General features: G+C 43.9%; 2 protein-coding genes and 1 non-coding gene across 3 annotated transcripts; 2 read left to right on the top strand and 1 right to left on the bottom strand.

Annotated features, from left to right (window-relative positions):
- Positions 1–8,813: 8,813 nt before the first annotated feature.
- LOC133902474 (delta(8)-fatty-acid desaturase 2-like) lies at positions 8,814–10,748 on the top strand. The gene has a single exon (XM_062344073.1). The coding sequence runs from the start codon at positions 8,963–8,965 to the stop codon at positions 10,349–10,351; it is 1,389 nt and encodes a 462-aa protein (XP_062200057.1). The 5' UTR covers positions 8,814–8,962; the 3' UTR covers positions 10,352–10,748.
- A 5,806-nt stretch (positions 10,749–16,554) lies between these two features.
- Positions 16,555–16,626, top strand: TRNAD-GUC (transfer RNA aspartic acid (anticodon GUC)). Its single transcript has one exon. It is a non-coding gene; the product is annotated as a tRNA-Asp (tRNA).
- Positions 16,627–19,576: 2,950 nt separating this feature from the next.
- On the bottom strand, positions 19,577–22,118 carry LOC133901473 (L-type lectin-domain containing receptor kinase IX.1-like). The gene is made up of 2 exons (XM_062342831.1): positions 20,728–22,118; positions 19,577–20,485 (listed from the first exon to the last, which is right to left on the bottom strand). Exons 1-2 carry the CDS (start codon positions 22,116–22,118, stop codon positions 19,810–19,812), a joined length of 2,067 nt encoding a protein of 688 aa, XP_062198815.1. The 3' UTR covers positions 19,577–19,809.
- Between the last annotated feature and the right edge of the window lie 351 nt (positions 22,119–22,469).

Below are 22,469 nucleotides of genomic sequence, written 5' to 3'. Positions count from 1 at the left end.
TACAGATTTAGTACCGATTTTATTGGAAAACTACAAATATTTTGATAAAATTATCGTAAAACTACAGATTTAAGCAACAATTTCATAAAACTACAGATTTAACGCCGATTTTATCACAAAACTACAGATTTAGCACCGATTTTATCATAAAACTACAGATTCTAGAGGAGTTGTTCCTAACCCCGTTACCATGACGATCAAGTCTCACTTGCAGTCTCACAGCAGCTATCAGCTTATGAAACAGACCGTCCGGGAGTTCATGTGACTGCAAGTGAGGCCCATTCATCAGGTTAACAGGTATGCAATAAAATCTATAGTTTTATAATAAAATTATCGCTTAATTTATAGGTTTGTTGCTTAAATATGTAATTTTGCGATTTATGATATTTTTGCTAAAGTATCTATAGTTTCATAAGCTCTCGGACAGTGCGTTTTGTGAGTTGGCAGCTGATGTGAGACTGCAAGTAGAGGCCGGTCGTCATGGTAACGAGGTTGGAAATAACTCCTTTAAAATCTTTTTTTTATAAAATTGACGCAAAATCTGTAGTTTTGTGAAATTATTGCTTAAATCTGTAGTTCAATGATTATTTTACTAAAGATCTGTAGTTTTATGATAACATTGACATTAAATATGTAGTTTTATAAAAACTATTGTTTAAATCTGTAGTTGCAATAATTTTATCAACATATCTATAGTTTTGTAAAATTTACTCTAAGAAAAAAGTGTCCGAAGAGAAGTTGAGGATTTTGGTATCCAAGATTTGGGTATAATAAGAAAAGAGTGTATGAAGGGTGTGTCTATGTTTAAATTTGCCTTTAGTATTGGCAAGAACTCCCTATAGACAATATACTTAGAGCAACTCTAACCAAGTTGCTATCTTGCTCCCCATCGCTGGATATAGCAATTTAGCCTAAAAAACTGCCTCCAACAGCTCGCTACTCCCGCTCACCTTTTTTCCAGCTCGGCATCCGCTTCCCATCGCTCATCAAATATAGCGATCGAAAATGAGCTCACATCATCCGGGAGAGGGAGAGAGAGAGAGAGAGAGAGAGAGAGAGAGAGAGAGAGAGAGAGAGAGAGAGAGAGAGAGAGAGAGAGAGAGAGAGAGAGCCAGAAAGGGAGGTTGGTTGGGGAGGAAGACTAGCCGGAGAAGGGGCCTCTCGACGGCGGCCCCTTTGGCCGAGCAGCTGGCTGGCTGGCAGCGCAAGCGGGGTGGCAATGGCGTGAAGGCCGTATCTGAGGAGCTGCTCCTCGAGCGGGCGACAGTGAGGCTCGACGGTGCCCAAGTGTGGCTGAATGGTGACGACGGCGAGGGAAGGGCACACCTAGCCACCGCTCATTGTCGCTAGGCCCCTTTGAAGCGCCTCGTCACCCGAAGCACCCTTAAACGGGTTCACTGAAGCCCCTTCTCCGCTAGCATTTTCACCATATAACCTAAGGCTAGAAATAATTTTAGAAATTATTCCATCACATAATAAGAATATTAGTGAATTTTCTAGATTTTTGGGAATTTATTTGAGGCTCTAATAATTATTAGAAGTTATAAAAGTAGTGTTTTTTTGAAGAATTTTAGTTTAAATTCTACATAGGCTTTTTGGGTGAATCTAATTAAAATGGATTGCACATGGATTATGGAACATGTATAAAAAGGTCTAAGGTTTTTGGAGCAACAGAAGAACATTATTTTGAATAGAGAGAAATTGGAGTTGTCGAGTACTATTCATAGTAATGGTCTGGAGGAAAGTGGAGGTATGGTTTGGCCTTGCAGTGTTAGAGGCTGAAGCTGACACCCTGACATAAGGGAGACATTTGCCATTTTGACATCGCAAAGAAGCGGCTTCGATCTTTTGACATCCGTTTCGTTGGCTTCGATCTTTTGACACCAATAACATTGGGTTGTTTGATTCATTGACGTTTAGAGCTTTTTAATCGTTTTCCTCTTCTTTTAGCTATGTTTGCCACTGGAAAAGACATTCTTGCCCTCCATGGTAGCTGCTGCACTTATTGCTGCCATTTTCGGCTCAGAATGACAAAACGAGTGCTATATAACCAAATTCATACATAGTCTTGACAATAAACATACATAATAAAGTTTTGGACTCCAGGATTCATAATTAAACAGTAGCAGTTCATGATACATTGATCCAAAATAAGCTAAGTTCACACAGCAGACATGCAAGTTAGCTTCTCTTCCTCTTCTTTGGTACCATCTTTTTTGGTGTTGTCTTCTTGGCTGGAGGTGAAGTGGCCATGGTGGTCTGAGAAGAAGTTCCCTCTCCTATGAGCATTGCAAGTCGCCTACATATTAATGCCATTTTTGTTTTCAATCAATTAAGATGGCATGTAAGCACAAGGTTACATACACAGTCAATACAACAATTACCAATATATAAACAAAAGCACAATGTTAGGTAAAAGGTTAGCAACATTTTATTACCATTATAGTTGTCAAATCACTCTTCTTGTTCCTAATTATTTTCCAAGGACAACCATTTGCTTTTTCTTTACAATAATCTCTAAACTTTGTTTTAAAAGATTTCTCAGTAGTTAGTTCAACTCCTTATTAATTACATACTGCCTCACAACCAACATGAATTCCTTTATATTGGGGAACATGGTGCCAAGTTCCATCTTTGGGTAGTTCTTATCATATATGATCAATGTCTCCAATGGTATGGAATCTTCAACTGGAATGGCTGCACCATGTCTATCATCCCCAGCAACACCTCCATGATAAGTATTTGCTTGAGCACAACTTCCTTGGACGGCAGCACTTTGAGCACCTCCTTGGGCAACACCTCCTTTTGCACCTCCTTGGGCAGCACCTCCTTGGGCACCATTCTTCGTCCTTTCATCCTCATCCCTCAAACCCAAAGCAACATACATTTGCTCATCACTTATGGTTGTTAACCATCCTTCCTCATCAAACACATCCTCAATCTACAGAGTGGACCAATCAACAAAAGGAGCAGGGCCTGGAGACACCATTGCTACTTCAGCTTGTTCAGGTGCTACAAATGGTACCACTGCCCGTGACCTTACCCCATCTTCAACCAACGCGTACGAGGAACCAACCAACATCTCAAATACTAGCTTCCCAATCGGATACAACCCACAGACACAACATCTACTCTACATGCACACTCTAGATTAGTTCTAGTCAAAATTTGGGAAGAAAATAATACAAGTTGAGGTTCCTTCTACCGACTAGCTCTCGTCAAATCCACCATGAAATTGGGAATAAATGGTGAAAAGGAGTGAGAGATTACCTTGTGGGGAGTTCCCAGGGTCTCTCATGCTGGCGCCCGGTGCTGCGAAGCCACCTCCTATGTTGCCCCTTCCTACGTGCGGCTGCTGCTGATGAAGCATCGTCGAGCTGGAGATGAAGGCAGGGCAGCCTGCAGTAGTGGGTGGCAGGGTGCCCTAGAGTAGGGCCTGGAGCATGAGGGCAGTGGTAGCCCAAGCAGATGCAGCTCGTTCTATTCATGCAAGTGGAAGCAAGTCAGAGAACAAGGGATTGATTCCCATGAGGGCAAGAACATCTTTCGAGTGGCAAACACAGCTAAAAGAAGAGGAAATCGAATAAAAAGCTCCTAATATCAATGAATCAAACAACCCAACATTATTAGTGTCAAAAGATCGAAGCCAATGAAACGGATGTCAAAAGATCGAAGCTGCTTCTTTGCGATGTCAAAATGGCAAATTCCCTAACATAAGGATTGGTACTGCCTTGGCTACAGGCTGCGAGTCCGGCCGTAACAGCAAGCACAAAGTTTTTGAGAACGGCTCTGGACCCAACTCGGTAATTTTCCTAGTTCCGTAGCAGATTTGGAACAGGGAATCATCACTTTCTCAGGACAAGAGGAATTCGGTGATAGGGAGTGGCATCGATCTTGAAGCCGTGCAGTGTTCATGGCTAGGTTGGAGGGTTCTATACGTCGTATGGACGTGAAATTTTTTATTTTTTAAATTAAAAAATTATAAATATATGTGTTTGTTTTGAAAAATTGCAAATCTAGGATGACAGGTTAAAAAATAAAAACATTGTGTTCTAGTATTCTTAAAATTCAAAACACAATCTAAGTAGTCATAAAAAAATTTAAAAAATTATAATATAAATGATGCTATCATCTAGCCCAGCCACCTCAAACCTAACCCTGTCTCATCTACAGGGACTCAACCAGGACAAGTCGAACCGGGCTACTTTGAACCATGGGGTACACATGAGAAAAAAGCCCGACAAGAGAAAAGCTCGAACATAGCTCGCCTGATTTTGGCCCACCAGACATGCCTAACCTAGTATTAAGCAGCAAGTTGTCAGCCTGAAAATATTAGGGCCGGTGTGAGCTCAGCTAAATCATAAAATTTAATTATTTTCTCATGTAAAAATCACCACACATGCTACCCCAGCTCTAGCCTGGCCCAACCTTTATGACCTAGTAAGACTTTGTGGCCGAGCTTGGCAGCCATTTAGATCCAAAAAAAATTGTGCTTTTCTTTGACCTGGCCCATGCTCAGATGTATCATCATTCATGGACAGTTCTAAATAAGGGTGCTGCTATATTGTAGACGTCTATTTTTAAAAATATATATATTAAGCAACGAACATTAGACACCCGATTCCAATTCAATAGTCTTGAACCGAGCGGGGTGTAATTCATCTTTTTCCTCTGTTTCTTTCTCCTATCGCTTACTATTTCTTCCTCCCACAATGTCGTGATGCGCTCCCTCGTGCCGCCTCCTTCCATCTCTGACGATATCCCTACCGATGGATCTGTGCTCAACACTCGCCGTCACGCTAACTGCTCTATTTTTATCACCCCTGCTGCTAACCCCACCCACCATCTGTCTACTCCTCATGGAACCGTTGTTATCACCTCACTGCAATCCACCGCTGGTCTAGCCTCCATCCCAGTCTCCCTCTAACATCGAGTCGTCGATGAACCCTGAAACCTGAACCCTAATCCAAGGTCACTGGCATACGAAAGGTCATGAGTTCACACCATCCACTGAAAATCTTGCTATTTCCAAGCGCCTGATCAATTAGGAAGTTATTATGCACCTTCTTCTCTCTTAAATCTCTACTGCTTAACAAAAGCTAGAGCATCGTCGTTCGCTCCATTCCCGTTCCGCTCCCACCTGACCCTGACAGTTCCATTCCCGCAGTAAAATGAGCACCGCCCCCCCCCCCCCCACACCCACCAGCCATGCCACCGTTTGTTCTCTCCGTTCCCCTACCCCCCCCCCCCCTCTCAAATCCAGCTAGCCGATGTGTCCCCCTCCCTCCTCTTCCGTAGCCGACCGCCCGAGCTCATCCACCGCCTCCACACTAACCCGTCTCTCCAACCACCCTTCGACCAACCTGACCGCACCACGAGCTCCCCCACACTGAGGTGAAGCTCGCTGGTCACTTCCCCCTCCCTCTCTCCCTTCGAATCGCGCTTCCACTGTGAGCCCCGTGTGCCACCGCCGCCATTGCCGTCAACGAGCCGTGTCACCGGCATGCATGTCACCGTTAACCCCTCAAATGGGTTTGCCTCATCACGCTGGTCCTCCTGGTACCAAACTTCGGTCAACCCTCGCCGTTGTTCACTGCCGGCGGCCAGTCAAAATTGGGTCTTAGCCGATCCCCTCCCCTCTACTGTAGCTTGACTGAAGTCATGCATCCCTCCCCAAAACCACCTGCCCAGGGTTTAGATGGCGCTGCAATGGATGATCCTGGTGTGCGTGGTGGTGGTGGAGACTGTGATGGCCACGCTACTCACGCTCCCGGTGCTTCACGCTTTGCGGGGCCAAATTGTTGCCCTGACATCCTTGCTCCTGCAACTCTTCACCTGTGTACTCCCCTTCACGGGCTTCAACCTCCTCGAGGCGTGTGGTAGTGGGATCGTGGCCTACCGGAACCTTTGGCTGTCTCCATTTCAGTATCTAATTGGTTCATTTTCTTAAAATGTGAGTGTAGATATCTACTAGAAGAAGGAGCACAAGCTGATGTGCACCTCAGAGATTTGCACTGCCAACGGGCACATCCGTTTCGAGAAATCCGTGAGTAATTCATATGCTTTCCATGTTCGGATTTGTTTTGTGTTTCTAGGGTTTTCTGCCATTTTGTTTAGTGTAGGTCTATTTGAAGAAATGCTTAGCTTTATATGTTTAAAAGATGTAGTAATTGTTTTTCCTTGGTGAGAGGATTAGTTATTTGGTTGAACGATGTCAATTATGTTGCCTTGACATAGAATTGGGTTAGTGAGGTGTGGCGACACTCGATGCATGAAGAAAGTGGCCAGATCATATCTTAGTTATTTTCGTAAAGGTTTAAGCACCCTCATCTTCAATTTGTTATACCACTTCCGTAAGATGGTTTTCCCCAATATTTTAGTGGCTCTGGCAGGAAGCGATGTTTTGATGTTGAACAAAAGTTAGAGAATCAAGAATTTGGAACAACATGCAGGAACAAAATTTGGAATTAGGGTAACAACTGACATGAATGTATTAGTCTCAAACGCATGGCTTATTAGCTTTCATGAATAAGGCCACTATGCAAGCAAGAACTAGGATGGCAGTCTAACCTCATAGATTAGAAGAAGCTTCGTCCATTAGTTTACTGTTTGTAGAAGGAGGTTCTGGATTTTGATATCCTGTAACCATCTTGGTAGATATCATGGATACGCTCATATGCAGCTAGAATGTGCCAAATCAACCAAGCTTCCTTTTTTAATGGGACGCCACTTAACACTTTACAATATTCCACAAATCTGTTCTCGTGAGGTTGGATGAATCTGTGTTAAGAAGTTTAATGTGGAAGATTGAAAGATTCATGCACTTCAATTAAAATCATATTAGTGGTTTTTTTTTACTCTGGCTTGTAATTTGCTTGCTGAGTCAATCCCCATCAATTTATCAAGATGTGGAGCTTCAGTTCTGTCTATTACCTGTGAATAGAGTAATCATCGCACCTGGATATGCTGAGAACAATATACTCTGATGGCATGCATTCTTGCGAGTAAAATTCCTAGAATATTTCATGTTGGTGCTAGCAACCCCAACCCATGAAGTACTTAGATTTTTCAGGTTATATTTGGCACTGCTACATTAACATTTCTCGATAAAACTGTTTTGGTCCTTAGAAGGAAGGCTTAGAGCAAAATAACTAAATTTGTACTATTAGCAATGTTGGACCATGCGAAGTAAACTGAATTGGTACATTAACAAATTTTGAACTATTTTGCAATGTAAAACACGATTGCACTGGTACATTAACATTACGAACCGAAGTCTTGATCATTTCAATGACTCTTAGGACAAGTTTGCATTGGAGTATTTTATTTGAATGTTTTGGGCTCTGGTTCAAATTTGAACTATATCAAAACACTTTACAACGAATTTTGTTTAGGTAGTTGAGTTCAGTAACCCCTCTTATGGTTCTGCTTTGTTCCTCGGCCAGGGAAAACTACCTTGCTCAACCATCTCTTCGGGACAAACTTCAGGGAAATGAATGCCTTGAAAGGAAGGTAAATGTCCCAAAAGCGCGCTGAATTGAACTGTGTGGCATGGCAAAATTTTGACAATAATAGATGTATTTTTTTTCGTTCCCGCTTGTGGAATTCTGGATCATAGATGCTCCTTTTTTCCGATATGATGCCAGGAATCAGATCACTAAGGGCATTTGGATTGCCAACGCTGTTGGCATTGAGCCGTTCACTGTTGTACTGGATCTGGAGGGGACGGACGGGAGGGAAAGAGGGCAGGTTAAAGTGCTACTTGCAGACATGTTCTTCACTTAAATGTTTGTTTTACATAAATTCACTTAAATGTTCCTAAACAGAATTTTGCTTTCCCGCTATGTTATTTTTCCTGTGCACGAAATTGTTGATGGACTGTCTGCTCCTCACTCTATAGCACTTTCTTATGTTCTTTGTATGGTTGTACCTTACCTATTGGTGGATATCCAAATTGTATGTAGTTGCTTTCCTATGTACTATTGTATTTAACCTGTCAAGAAGAAAATGGTTGTGTTTGGTAGTACTTGACTTGATTCACATGCGACATTAGCGCCCTTATTAACTTTCATGTAATGATCTTCAATACTGGTATTCTGGGTATCATGATTCGGAAAAAGATCCCATGTGGCCATGTGGATCATTAATTAAAATAATAGCTGGTTTGCAACATGTGGCCTAAATTTAAACAACATAATTGTAACATCTAGGTTATTCCATTACACCTATGTTATAATCAGATCCTTAATGTGATTGGACCTGTGCGCCCCCACTGGTGGTGGTGTGGGGTGGTGTGATCTACGTCACGTGCCGCGACGTGCTGGGTGGGTGGATCATGATTTTGGTTGGTATCTATAACAGATGGACCTGGTGGATGTAGGTGCCTAGGCAGTGGCGGCGTGGAGGAATGTCAGCCTAGACACGTTGGCCTCCATCATCCTCGGCGTGGCACCGGCGCACGTCTCTTTCCTCTCACGTGAACTAGAGCCAAACCTACAGTAATCACCTCATCCTCTCTCTGTTTCTCTATCTTAATCGTTCAAATGTCATATTTTATCATTAGTTTTTTTTAGCACTGCATGAATATCAAGTAATATTAGGGTTTCTCATTTCATCTCATACCAAATTATCAATTATTAAGTTATGAAATAGTTATAATAGAGAATCACTTTTAGATCTATTGATGTAAACAATAGTTTTTATATATGCTTGATGTTATTTAAGTAATTTTTATTTTCATTACGATGTATAGGCACTGAACTAGTTTTAGGGAAAGAATAACAAACAGCTCATCAACACGGAGAAAAATCAACACGGAGAAAAGAAACTCCCGACCTTGAGACGGAAACGCCCCTCCTCGCATTACCACCACCTTAAGATCCGATCTCCCCCTCTCCTCTTCCTCCTCGCCACCCCACTCAAATCCACACCACCAACGGCCCGAGCGGGCCAAGCTCGCGCAATGCCGCCCGCCGCCGACGCAATGCCGGCCCCCAAGGACGCTGGCGTCGACGACGACGTCCGCATGATCTCCTCCAAGGAACTCCGCGCCCACGCATCCGCCGACGACCTCTGGATCTCCATCTCCGGCGACGTGTACGACGTCACGTCGTGGCTCCCGCGCCACCCGGGCGGGGACCTCCCGCTCCTTACCCTGGCCGGAAAGGATGCCACCGACGCCTTCGCCGCCTACCACCCGCCCTCGGCCCGCCCACTCCTCCGCCGTTTCTTCATCGGCCGCTTCTCCGACTACACCGTCTCCCCCGCCTCCGCCGACTACCGCCGCCTCCTCGCGCAGCTCTCCTCCGCCGGCCTCTTCGAGCGCGTTGGGCCCACCCCCAAGGTACTGCTCTGCATCATGGCCGTCCTCTTCTGCGCGGTCCTGTACCTCGTCCTCGCCTGCGCCGCCGCCTCCGCGCACCTCCTCGCGGGGGGGCTCACCGGGTTCATCTGGATCCAGTCCGGCTGGATGGGCCACGACTCGGGGCACCACCACATCACGGGCCACCCGACCCTCGACCGCGTCGTGCAGATACTCTCCGGGAACTGCCTCACCGGCCTCAGCATCGCCTGGTGGAAGTGCAACCACAACACGCACCACATCGCCTGCAACAGCCTCGACCACGACCCGGACCTGCAGCACATGCCGCTCTTCGCCGTCTCTACCAAGCTCTTCGGCAACCTGTGGTCCTACTTCTACCAGCGCACCATGGCGTTCGACGCCGCGTCCAAGTTCCTGATCAGCTTCCAGCACTGGACGTTCTACCCGGTGATGTGCTTCGCCAGGATAAACCTTCTCGCGCAGTCGGCCCTGTTCGTGCTGTTCCAGAGGAAGGTGCCGCAGCGGTTGCTGGAGATCGCTGGGGTCGCCGCATTCTGGGTTTGGTACCCGTTGCTGCTGTCTTGCCTGCCAAATTGGTGGGAGAGGATAGCGTTTGTGGTTTCCAGCTTTACCATTTGCGGGATTCAGCACGTTCAGTTCTGCCTGAACCACTTCTCGTCCGAGGTGTATGTTGGGCCGCCCAAGGGGAATGACTGGTTTGAGAAGCAGACGGGGGGCTCGCTCGACATCGAGTGCTCCCCTTGGATGGATTGGTTCCATGGTGGTCTGCAATTCCAGATTGAGCACCATCTGTTTCCCCGTCTCCCTCGCTGCCACCTTAGGAAGGTTGCGCCGTTCGTACGTGACCTTTGCAAGAAGCATGGGCTGCCTTATGCTGCAGCCTCATTCTGGGAGGCGAATGTGCTTACATGGAAGACGCTGAGGGCTGCTGCATTGCAAGCCAGGAACGCCACTAGTGGCGCTGCGCCGAAGAATTTGGTCTGGGAGGCAGTGAACACTCATGGATAAATGGGAGGAGGATTGGAGTTCGAGGCAATTGCTGATTTTCAGCCTTGTATGCATGCAATTATCTGATTGCTTCTCAATTATTTAGAGAGACTGATCCTTTAACTCGTTGGAGTTGGGTCAGATTTTTAGTGTTACAAGTGAATGTGATTCCAGAAGAGTGAGTTCATGCTTCGATTGTCTGATGTTCTGTTCTTCCGATCACGGTAACTATATCTAAAGTACCTCCATGATATTATGAACCCCTGTCATAAGATTATGCCCATTTCATTTTGCTTGCATTGTCAAGATTGTTGATGCTTGAAGTTTATGAAATTGTAAGCTTAATGAAGGGCCTGTAACATTGTGTGGTACTCCTACATCCTCGGTTGCTATTGGAGCTTGAATTTCTCTTCGGAAATATTCAGTCTATGCCAGTGATCAATTTAGCTATGTTCATACAGCATTCCTATGTTCCGCTTGGTTCAAAATATATTTTTCATTTCACGAAGTGATTATTTCACTGTATTTGTTTATGCGTGTCTCTGGGATGGGAGTTTGTGATAATTGGTAGGTCAGGACCATCATACAGCTACTCTTCTCGATTCTTCTATTTCTGAAGGTTTGTTGAGTGCTCCTTGCTAAAATCATGTTGGACTTTGGAGTCACCTAACTTACTAACCTTATTCATTCTTACTTTATGCATAGATCAGACACTAAATTTCAGCATTTCATGCCAGCGCTATGCTGTTACCTTTAGACATAATGATAACATGGACATGATCTGTAGATCTAGCGTTGCAAAACAATCTGCATTGCGCTTCATAACCACTTGTCTAGTGTCCTGACCATCCTGCATTGCTGTACAAAACACAGCCATTTCTTCGGTGTTTCTGGGTTTCTGGATCTTGGACCATCCCCTGTCCGTTTGATTCGCCACCTGAGGTTCATAGCTGCAGCACATGGGAGATGTCCTCGCGTGCTCACGGCCCCTGTCTTCTTGTGTGACAGAAATAGTTGTCTGACATGGACGTAGGGGTCCATGTCTGGTTGTCAAGCTAGAATAGTTCTCTGCCAGGCTAGCAAACAACATGGTGTGAGAGAGATTGGGGGAGTGCCCGTTTTGATCTACCAAGCAGAATTTTCACATGTATTTCACTGTGCCTAACATGCTAACTAAGAAATGGAAGATCTGCTTTGACTGAATGACAGTGGCCAATGCTTCACTTGATGGGCAAACTGTGCAAGAGCTCATGTTAAGGGCATTCTAACAGGGGAATGCATGCTCATGATCTTGTTTCACCGGAAAAGGTAGAAATTATGCATCTAAGTTTTTCAGATCATGGTACCAAGCCGGTATTCCTACGGGAAGTTGACGGCCGAGTAGACTAATACTCTCCATGTTGATCGAAATATCGACATCACAATTTGCAAATCTGAATTCTGTAGTTATCGTACTCATGCCATACATTAAAAACCTACAGCATTTTCAGTGAACAAGTTTCTCCATTTTGCTCCCCTCAATAGTCTATACCATGGAGGAACGGCATACCGTCAATTGGCCCACGAGCATCATCCCTGTTTGATGCTTTTCTCAGCCCTGTGGTTGCAACGGCGCATTGATTTATTCAGTTCCTTATTGTATTAGCACTCGGATGCAAAATATCTTCCCCGGCCTGGATGCCTCGGGCTTCATGACCAATCTTGTTCGCAAGAATCTTTCGTCGTTTTCTCGCCCTTGGACAGAGGGCATCCTATCCTACACGGACAGCTCTCATTTGAGCTGTCCCACCATATCCCAATGGTCACGCAAAAGTCCAAAAAGCACAAGTGAGCGCCATGAACTAAACAGTACCTAAGCTTATTTACATTTCTCCTCCGCTCTCTGCCCAAACAAAGATCTTCCTGTACACCAAAAATCTATAAATTTTTGTGAGATTCTATAATTCATATGCGAACTATTTTAATTGGTTTGACCCAAAAATCCTAAGCCAATCTTTAATTAAAATTCTTCAAAGTTGCAAACTTATCTAAATTGCTTCAATTTTTATGTATTCAATTCAAAATCCTAAAATCTGAAAAAATTCACGACAATTCTTCACATACTATGGAATAATTTCTAAAATTATTTTTCGCCCTAGGTTGCATATGAATTTTATGAGTTCCTTCACAAGGCACTAATTCAAATTAAACTTGACAATTCCCGATTAAAATTCTTTTACACTAACAAAATTGACAGCTATTCTTTTACACTAAAAAATTGACAGTTATTCCCGATTAAGCTTAACAAAATTGATAGATATTCTTTTACACTAACAAAATTGGCAATTATTCTTTTACACTAAAAAAATTGTTTGATGAGAGTGTCAATTTTGTTCGATGAGAGCAAATCGAGTATGATCTATGGCGTATTTTTCCTAAAATGCGGGAAATGAGCTGGTAGAAGCTGGTAACAGGTAGTATATCAACAACGGGGTAACATCAGGCGCAACTCCTGTTCGCGATTCCAACAAAACTCAGGTCATGTCCTATTGTCCTATCCTGCAAACAACATGTCACAAGTTTATTTAAATATTTTTAACATCCCAAATTTCACAAACATGGAATTAAGCATTTATAAGCAATATTAGCATCAAAATTGAATTTTTGGGCAAGTAACTAATACAATTAAATTTAATCGGGAATTGTTAAGTTTAATGAGAATTAATGACTTGTGAAGGAACTCATAAAATTCCTATGCAATCTAGGGTGGGGAATAATTTTAGAAATTATTTCATAGTATGTGAAGAATTTTCGTGAATTCTTCCAGATTTTAGGGTTTTGAATTGAAGACTTCAAAATTGGAGCAAGTTAGAAAAGTTTACAACTTGAAGAATTTTAATTGAAGATTGGTTTTGTTGGATTGTGATCCGAATTCTTATTGGGCCATATAAGGGACGTCTTCGGCCTATATTTCGGAACAATCCGTATTAGACTCGAGTCGTATGTGTTCACCCTATAATATATATCTTGTAAGCTGCAAGGAGAGCTGAGAAACCCATTGTAATCCACTGCATTGTACACATCCTTGATATAGTGAAGATCGCCGATTGACGTTCGTGGTTTTTTTCCCGTAAGGGTTTTTCATGTAAAAAAATCGTGTCTCGTGTTCGATCTTGTCGTGCTTTATTCCTAATAAATGGTACCAGAGCTAGGATCAAACACATGAGAATACGAGAAAAAAATAGATCTATTTTCGTCGTTGGATCCCGTCACTGGGATTCGTTGATTTCACCGGATCGGTTTCGTCCGCTCGTCTTCCGAGATTGCATCTACGTTAATTCGCCGAGTTCGCCGCTCTATTCGTCAATTCGCCGGGTTCGCCGTTCGCCTCGTCGCTCAACCTTGTCCACGCATTTCGAGTTTCATCTTTTGCCGACGTCATCCGCCATCACGCGAACAGCTGCTGGCCGGCATAAGTCCCGAACACTCCCAGCAGCCTCGTGCTTGCAGGCCGCGTTTGTTTTCTGCCACAAGGAGGAAAGAGATAAAAAAAAAAAGCAAGTCCCGAGGAGATCTACCACAAGGAGGAAAGAGATAAAAAAAAAAACAAAGTCCCGAGCAGATCTGCGTTCTGTGCATGCCAAATTGGTTTTTTAGCCGAAATTGCTATGCGCACATGAGAAAGCCATACCAGGAGATTAGTTTTGGCTTTATTGCTATGCATGATTATGAACTTGAGTAATTAGATGTTAAAACTGTATTTTTACATAGGGAGTTAGATGAAGATATTTATATGGATCAATCTGAAGATTTTGTTATTCCTAGAAAAGAAGATTTTGTTTGTAAATTAAAGAAATCACTTTATGCATTAAAGCAGTCTCCTAGACAGTGGTACAAGAGGTTTGACTCATTTATGCTCTCTAATGGTTTTAAGCATTCTAATTATGATAGTTATGTCTATTTGAAGACTGTTAATAGTTCAGCTATTTATTTGCTTCTCTATGTCGATGATATGTTGATTGCTGCAAAGGATAAATTAGAAATAGCTAAATTGAAATCACAGTTGAGTAATGAATTTGAAATGAAGGATTTAGGTGCAGCAAAGAAAATTCTTGGTATGGAGATCATTAGAGACAGGAAAGCTGACAAGTTATATCTTAGTCAGCAAAGTTATATTGAGAAGGTCCTTCGTCGTTTCAATATGCATGATGCAAAACTAGTGAGCACTCCATTAGCTGCTCATTTCAAATTATCTTCAGCTCTATGTCCTGAGTCAGAGTATGATATTGAGTACATGTCTAGAGTTTCATATTCTAGTTCAGTTGGTTCACTTATGTATGCTATGGTCTGCTCTTGTCCTGATTTATCTCATGCACTGACTGTTGTTAGTAGATTCATGGTTAATTCTGGCAAAGAGCATTGGAAAGCTGTTCAGTGAATTTTCAGATATCTGTGTGGTACTTCTAATGCTTGTTTGCAGTTTAGAAAATCTGGAGATGGACTTGTTGGTTATGTTGATTCAGATTATGCTGGTGATTTGGATAAAAGGAGATCTCTCACAGGTTATGTTTTCACCGTTGGTGGTTGTGCTGTTAGTTGGAAAGTATGTTTGCAGACTACTATTATTTTATCAACTACTGAAGCTGAATATATGGTTATTTCTGAAGCATGGAAAGAAGCTGTTTGGCTGAGAGGTTTGTACACTGAGCTTTGTGGAGATAATCTTACATTAATATATTCTGTGATAGTCAGAGCGCTATTTGTCTTATAAAGGATCAGATGTTTCATGAAAGAATAAAGCACATTGATATGAGGTATCATTATATTCGAGATGTTATTACTCAAGGTGATATTAAAATATGTAAGATAAGCATTCATAATAATCCTGCTGATATGATGACAAACTAGTTCCTGCTACTAAATTTGAGCTATGCTCAAGTTTAGTTGGTGTTACAATTCGAGTCCTAGAGACTTTTGGTATAGGTGATATTTGTTATTGAATGGAGTTCATTGATGATTCTTCATTTGCTACATGATGGAATTCGTCTCAAGGTGGAGTTTGTTGGATTGTGATCCGAATTCTTGTTGGGCCATACAAGGAACGCCTTCGGCTTATATTCCAGAACAGTTCGTATTAGACTTGAGTCATACGTGTTTACCTAAAAATATATCTTGTAAGCTGAAAGGAGAGCTGAGAAGCTCATTGTAATCTCCTGCATTGTACACATCCCTGATATAGTGAAGATCGTTGATTGACGTCCGTAGTTTTTTTCCCGTAAAGGTTTTCCACGTAAAAAAAATCGTGTCTCGTATTTGATCCTGTTATGCTTTATTCCTAACAGACTTAGACTTTTTAAGTCAAACCAATTAAAATAGGTTGTATATGAATTATAGAACCTACAAAATTTTGTAGATTTTTCGGTGTAAAGGAAGGTCTTTGTTTGGGGAAGTAAATGAGCTTGGGGGTACTGTTCATGGCGCTCTTCGATGGACTTTCACGTGACCGTTGCAATATGGTGGAACGGCTCAAATGCCGCCTCTGCATTTGCTTCATCGTGGTCTCTCACGTCCATTCTACACCAAGGAGGCAATGGCTGGAAAAGATTCCCAGGTGACCCAGCTCCTGATGTACTTCTTGCTAATCCTAGTCTCTCACGTTATGATCTGATATGCTTACATAACAGTTCGTAGCATATTTGCTGCCAATTGCAATATGATCTGATATCTGCCAACAATAGAAAATACTCTTTTTGTTGTTGACCAAAGTCATCTTTCATAGAAAATACTACAAACCGACAGTGAACAGAAAAAAGAAACAGAGAAAATGCGTTACTCTGTTGACACTTGACATACGTACGGCCGGAGAAGGAGCTCATATACCGTACGGTTTACGAGCAACATGTACTCATACTATGGGCTCTACCGTAGATCCTGGTTTTGAGTCTGAACAGAGCCCTGCTCACGTGGTGGCATCAGTGAACACTGAACAGTTCTGTCTCGAAGAAAAGAAGCAGCAGCGACGGGGCATGGCAGATGCCGTGTTGCGTCTCTCTCCCTCTACAATCGTCGGATCCATTTTGCAGCTCATGAAAGTTGAAACTAGACGCTACTCGGTATCTTGCTACTACGTAGCTGTCGAATAATTTGCTATGTTGTCTACACAAGATTGATCCGGAGCGAAGCTGTCAGTGGCGAAACTAATTGTGTGTTAATTAATACAACTTCGATGCTAATTCATCATCGAAGTCGTTGTAGTATAGTGGTGAGTATTCCCGCCTGTCACGCGGGTGACCCGGGTTCGATCCCCGGCAACGGCGATTTTTTATTTCCTTGTAATTACTTACCATCTTCGTCGTTCTACGGCCCTTGCTTTGGGTCTGGGCTGCGCCGTCGTCGCTGTTGGGCCCGAACGAGCTCCATGACCAAATAAAACAGCCCTGCCCACTTACACGGTTCCACCAACATCGGCCCATGGAACCAGCCCAACAGGCAAGTGTTGCACTGACGGCGGCACCGGCAGCGGCCTGCGGGAAGAGAAGAGAAGGCCTGCAGTGGCAGGCCAGTGGCAAGGTACTGCTTTCTTCTTTTATATTCGTCGTATGATTTCGGATTGGGGATTCTGCCTCCCGAACAGTGTTTGAAAATCGTCGACCGATTACTGATTTTTATAATAGATGAAAAATAATATCGTTCCTATTATATTTTATAGGAAGAAAATTTGGAAACAAAAAATTAAAGCGTGCTACTTATTTATTAACTTAGGTTAAAGAAAAGTTTAACATATAAACATATATTTTTCTTATATAGGTGTATCTTAAGAGATCTTTAAAATTAGTTTCATTATATTTATGATTTTATTAATTTCTCTATGGTTTTTCCAAAGTTCATAAGCAGAAAGTGAATAAGTTAAGAAATAGCATTGCAATTAACCTTTTCATATTTACCATTGTTTTTCCTACATAAAGCATAGTATAAGTAAACTAATAAAAGTGATTTCACTAATTTTGAAGGTGTGATAGGTTAGTTATGATTTAATCTAGTCGCAACATATTTACACAATCATGTATATTACAATAACTATTTCATAAGTTCATGTATTTTTAGAGACATGATCATGTAAGAAGACTAACAAAATTAGTTTTATGATTTTTGGATTAGCAAAGAGTTAACTATGCATTTAACTAGGTTTAGCAAATACATTTTCTCACAGAAAATATTTAAATTTTTTATGAGTATAAATACTTTTATCATGTACATCATGTTACAAGGAAACCAACAAAATTTGTTTCACTTGATTTGAAGCTAAGATGAATTAGTTATTGATTTTACAAGGTTGAGCCATTTTTTTTAACTTTACTGGTTACGGAGAAATGTGCTCGGTAAATCGGGAAATTCGACTAGTTATCGCTGAATGCGGTCAATGCGAGAAATGCGGAAAAACCGATCGATCAATCGGTCAATTCGGTTGGTTGCCGGTGGAATTCAACCGGTTACTGTTTAGTCTGATTTTACCCCGAATTGCAATTTTGACTGAGTGAATTTGTCTAAATTCTCGCCGAATTTTGACCGAATTTTGTGGTAACCGCTATTTTCGGTTACCGCTAGGGACCGGTTTTCGGGATCCAAACGAATTTTTGAACCTTGCTCTGGAATGGGAAGATTGTTGTTCAAAAAGAATGGGAGCATTAGACTGAACAATTTGTGAATGCCCGTTTCATACTTTTGATTTGAACAGTTTTTTATTGCAATTAGCGGAATTTAAAACTTAATTCTATTTAAATTATAGAATAATGATAAAGTGAATGTGTTGTGCTAGAAATTAAACTTGTGTACAGCCTATTGTGGTACCTGATGCACACTACACAAAGCGTGCCTTAGATCAAGAGAATTGAGCTGGCGCTGACGGCTTCATGTTGCGGGTTTCATGCTCACGTGATAGATTGCATCCTGCCACTTATTTGGTGCTATCGTAGGGCTTCAACTTGGAAAAGCCGGGTAAGATAGAGGATGGCGGGGAGAAAAACTACGGCAGGAGGCAACATTGACGAGGCAGCAATGACGTAGCTGGCTGATGACGATATCAGATGGGCAAGCCAGTGATAGCAATGACGGTTCTTAAAAATGATGTGGTATGGAGAAAAAAAAGGGAGGGTGGGGGTGGGGGGGGGGGGAGGGGTAATTTAGCGATGACAGGCTAAATTTAGGGATGGCAACGGGGCCAAATTCTTGTAGAAAATGATTTCTCATCCTTATCCCTATTTAGTTATTGGGGAAGTTTTTTTCTCATTTCTGTCTCCGCGGGTCCCAATAAAGATGTAAAATTAAACGTTGGATATAAATTTGGATCATACTGGATTATTTCTATATATTAACAATATGTCCTTAGTATAAATAAGTAATTTATTGATGTATTAGAGGGTAATTAATATAAGATAGGTTAAATATCGTAGGTTAGACAAAAATATAAGAGTAATTTTTTTTTACGTAATGTAATATTTGTATATTTATATACTAAAAAAAATATGTATATGTGTGATATTAGGGATATGGTGGGGAGGGGGGATGCGGAGCATCTTCCCGTCCCTGTCCCCATATAAATTCGCGAGGATCAAATTTTTTCATACCCATCCCCTAATAGGGGAATTCCCTCGGGTTACCGGGGAACGGAGCCCCATTGCCATCCCTAGCTAAACTCCACCCGAGCATTTTGTTGGTTCTCCGCACTCTATTTTCTAGCGGAAGGATGTGCGCCGCTATTCGCTCTCAAGAGCTCTTTCCCTAACTCTGGTATGGTCTCCAATGAGGTTAGGGTTCGGGATTAGAATTTATGCTGGGCTCACCGTAGTCTAGTGGATTTAGAAAGAAACCCATTATAGTAGGTTGGCTCGACGGTGGTGGAGGTTGGTGGGCCAGATGGTGAGGCAATGGGGGTGTCACCGGTCTAGGTAGCGAAGGACGAACAGTTGGCAGGGTTGGGGTGGAGGCAACTGACGAAGAGGCAGCGGGAGGTGATAGCTTGGAGGTTGCTGCAATGGGTAGGGTTATGCCAGAGGCCCAGGTCAATGGCTAGCCCGTTTTCTAACCCTACTCTGCCATGGCAAGGCACATCAGGGGGGTGAGGGTGGTCAGGAAAAGAAGAGGAGACGGCGACCAGCGAGAGGTTGAAGAAGACATAATGGTTGTTGGATCCCATCTAATAGTCACATAATTCGAGTAAACGGGAAAAAATGAAGTGGGCGAAGACAGTCGCCACAAAACTCCCCTTGTCCATACGCATGCATTGCGTTGTATGAGCTGGCCCACGCATGGGCCTAGCAAAGTTCATAGTACCTAAAAGGCAAACAAGCAAAGATAATCAAACATAAATCTGAAGTGCAAATACTTACATCACCAGTTCACCACACTCGAGATGTCCCGGAAAGCAATAATCAAACAGCTCACGCAATTGTTTCGTCCAAAAAAGAAAAAGGCTCACACAGTTACAATGCAACGCGGTCCGATCAGGTGGCAGACCATTCCGAAGAACGTGTCGTCGTGCCTGTGGCCACCGAAGAGCGGACGCCGCTGGAGAAGGAGGTGCCGGACACACCGCTCGGCGGTGCCGCCGGCTTGTACATCTGCAGCGAGAGCGTCGGCAGCTTCACATCCTCGGACTGCAGCGCGTGCATGGCCTGCGTGACGGACAGCCGCTCGCCCGGGTCGTGGTGCGCGCACCAGAGCCCCACGACCAGCGCGCGCTCCATCTGCCGCTCCTCGGCCTTGTCGCCCCGCAGGAGCTTGTCCGCCGCGTCGAGGGTTGCGCCCTGGCAGTACAAGCTCCACACCCACTTAAGCAGCACGAATGGCGGGACGCCTTCTCGTATGACCACCGGCTGCCGTCCGGAAACGATCTCGAGCAACACGATGCCGAAGCTGTAGACGTCCGACTCTGTGCTCGGCCGGCGCGTGTTGACAAACTCCGGGTCGATGTACCCTGCGGTTCCTTGGACAAGCCCCGTCGTTCGTGGGCCGGTCCCATGGTCGACGAGCCGAGCGAGCCCGAAGTCTCCCAGCTTGGCGTTGTAGGACGAGTCGAGCATTATGTTGCTCGGCTTGATGTCACCGTGGACGACACATTGCTCCCATTCGCAGTGCAGGTAACGCAGGGCTGACCCTAACCCAAGAATGATCTTGTACCTGTTAATTGAAGCAGACATTTTAACAGATTAGTTAGAGTTGGCACGATTTCTTCTTTCAAACCGATGAAAGAGAGGTGGATATCTCCTTATCGCTTCAGTACGTACACCTCTTTTAAAAATGTTTTATGAATCCTAAAGCAAAATGGTTATTAATACGTACTACTAAATGTATACAAACAAAATGAAGCAAAGCTATAGCCAATAAATGTTCTAAAAGAAATCAGAGTTTGTCCTCCGTACCTCTCAGACCAGGTTAACAACCTCTCGTTGTTGTGGATGTGTTTATCTAGGCTCCCTTCTGGCACAAGCTCGTAGACGAGCAGTAGCCCTTTGAGGCTGTCACACCAGCCTAACAGCTGCACTAGGTTGCGATGCCTCAGCCGGCTGATGATCTTCACCTCGGCCTCGAACTCCTTCCTACCCTGAGACGACTCCAACGAGAACTTTTTAATGGCCGCTTGCTGGACGTCGTCGGCGTCGCTCGGGAGGCAGCCCTTGTACACACTGCCAAAACCTCCTCGGCCGAGCAGATTCTCCTCTGCGAAGTTGCCTGTCGCGGTGGTAAGCTCGCGGTAGAGATACCGCCTTGGCCCCGCCAACACTTTCTCGAACTCAGCCTCGCCGTATTGCTCTTCAGCCTCGCTGTCGGCAGCATCATCTGTGTCTTCGATTTTTCTGAGCTTCTGACGCAGCCATATGAGGAGGCCCACAATCGCACAGACCGACACAACGAGTATAGGAACAAGTACCTTGAATAGCGATTTGGTTGAGGGCTCCGTGGTATTTCTTTTTGAGATGGGCTCCGTGGTATTTTCAAGCGTCGAATTGAACGACCATGAGAGTAGCTGGTGTACGTTGCCGTAGCCGGTCGACGCTGAGAAGCCGACGGCCACCGTGTCCGGCAAGTTTTGTTTAAGGTCAACGGTCTTGTTGACGTGGTACAAGGTGTCGTCGATTTGGAGATCGACGGTTAACAACTTCGTCCAGTTATCGTAGTGGACCGCGGCATTCATCGCAGAATCGGATGTGCGGTTCTTGAATCCCGGCGCGGTCGTGTCCGTGGACGCCACCGACTTGAGGGAGTTGACGTCGATGCCGACGTGCTGGTCGCTCTTGTCCCATCCTACATTAAGGTACGTGTCGAACTCGACGGCAACGACCTGACTATCACCTGTCGCGTTGAAGGCGTTGCCGAAGGTGAAGAGACCGAGGTGCCCGCCCCCGACCCCGCTGGCCAGGACGCTGTAGTTCGAGTAGTAATGCGCGAGGAAGAAGGCCATCCCGTCGGCCCATGCAGGGCTCTTCGGGTTCAACGTGATCTTAAAGGAGAAGGTGGTGCTGAAGCTTGCTAGCTCGCCGGTGACGGCATTCCAGAGCGGCACCGGGGTCGCGTACCACACACGGCCTTGGCCGTCGTAGCTTACATAGTTTTTCCTTGTCAGCTCGATTACGGAGTTAGCGAAGGACGAGTCGCCCCTGCAAACGAGCTCGTTGCTGCAGGGGTCCCCGGTCTTGGAAAAATTGAAGCTGAATGAAAGCGAGGAAGCAGAAGGTACGTGCATGTACAGCACGAGGAAGCAGTAGAGGCGGAGGAACATGAGGGGGAAAGGGGGAAGGCTAGCGGCAGCCATTGTTGGTGCTTTGGGAAGAATGTTTAATGGAGGACCACAAGATCCACTGGAACATCTCACGCCATTTGGATGGCTAGCTCTGAATTTTGTTGGCAGCGCTGTCACTTGACTCGCTCAACGTCTACAGTTGTGTTAATTTTTTTAAGAAAGTCTCCGGCTATCTTCATTTAAGAAAAACATGTTGGCTGTATGTTCTTCTATTATTTTTTTCCTTGAATACGTGGGAGATCCGCGTATCATTGTATTAAGAAGAAAAGAGAGCAAAATAACCAAGTTGATCCAGTTTATAAGAGAAACCATGCTCGAAAACCTCACAAAGGCACGGTTTTGAAGAAACTGGTAAACAACCAT

This window comes from Phragmites australis, chromosome 20 (genome assembly GCF_958298935.1).
Source record: "Phragmites australis chromosome 20, lpPhrAust1.1, whole genome shotgun sequence".
In the NCBI taxonomy this organism is placed as follows: Eukaryota; Viridiplantae; Streptophyta; class Magnoliopsida; order Poales; family Poaceae; genus Phragmites; species Phragmites australis.
This window is presented reverse-complemented; position numbering and strand designations above follow the sequence as displayed.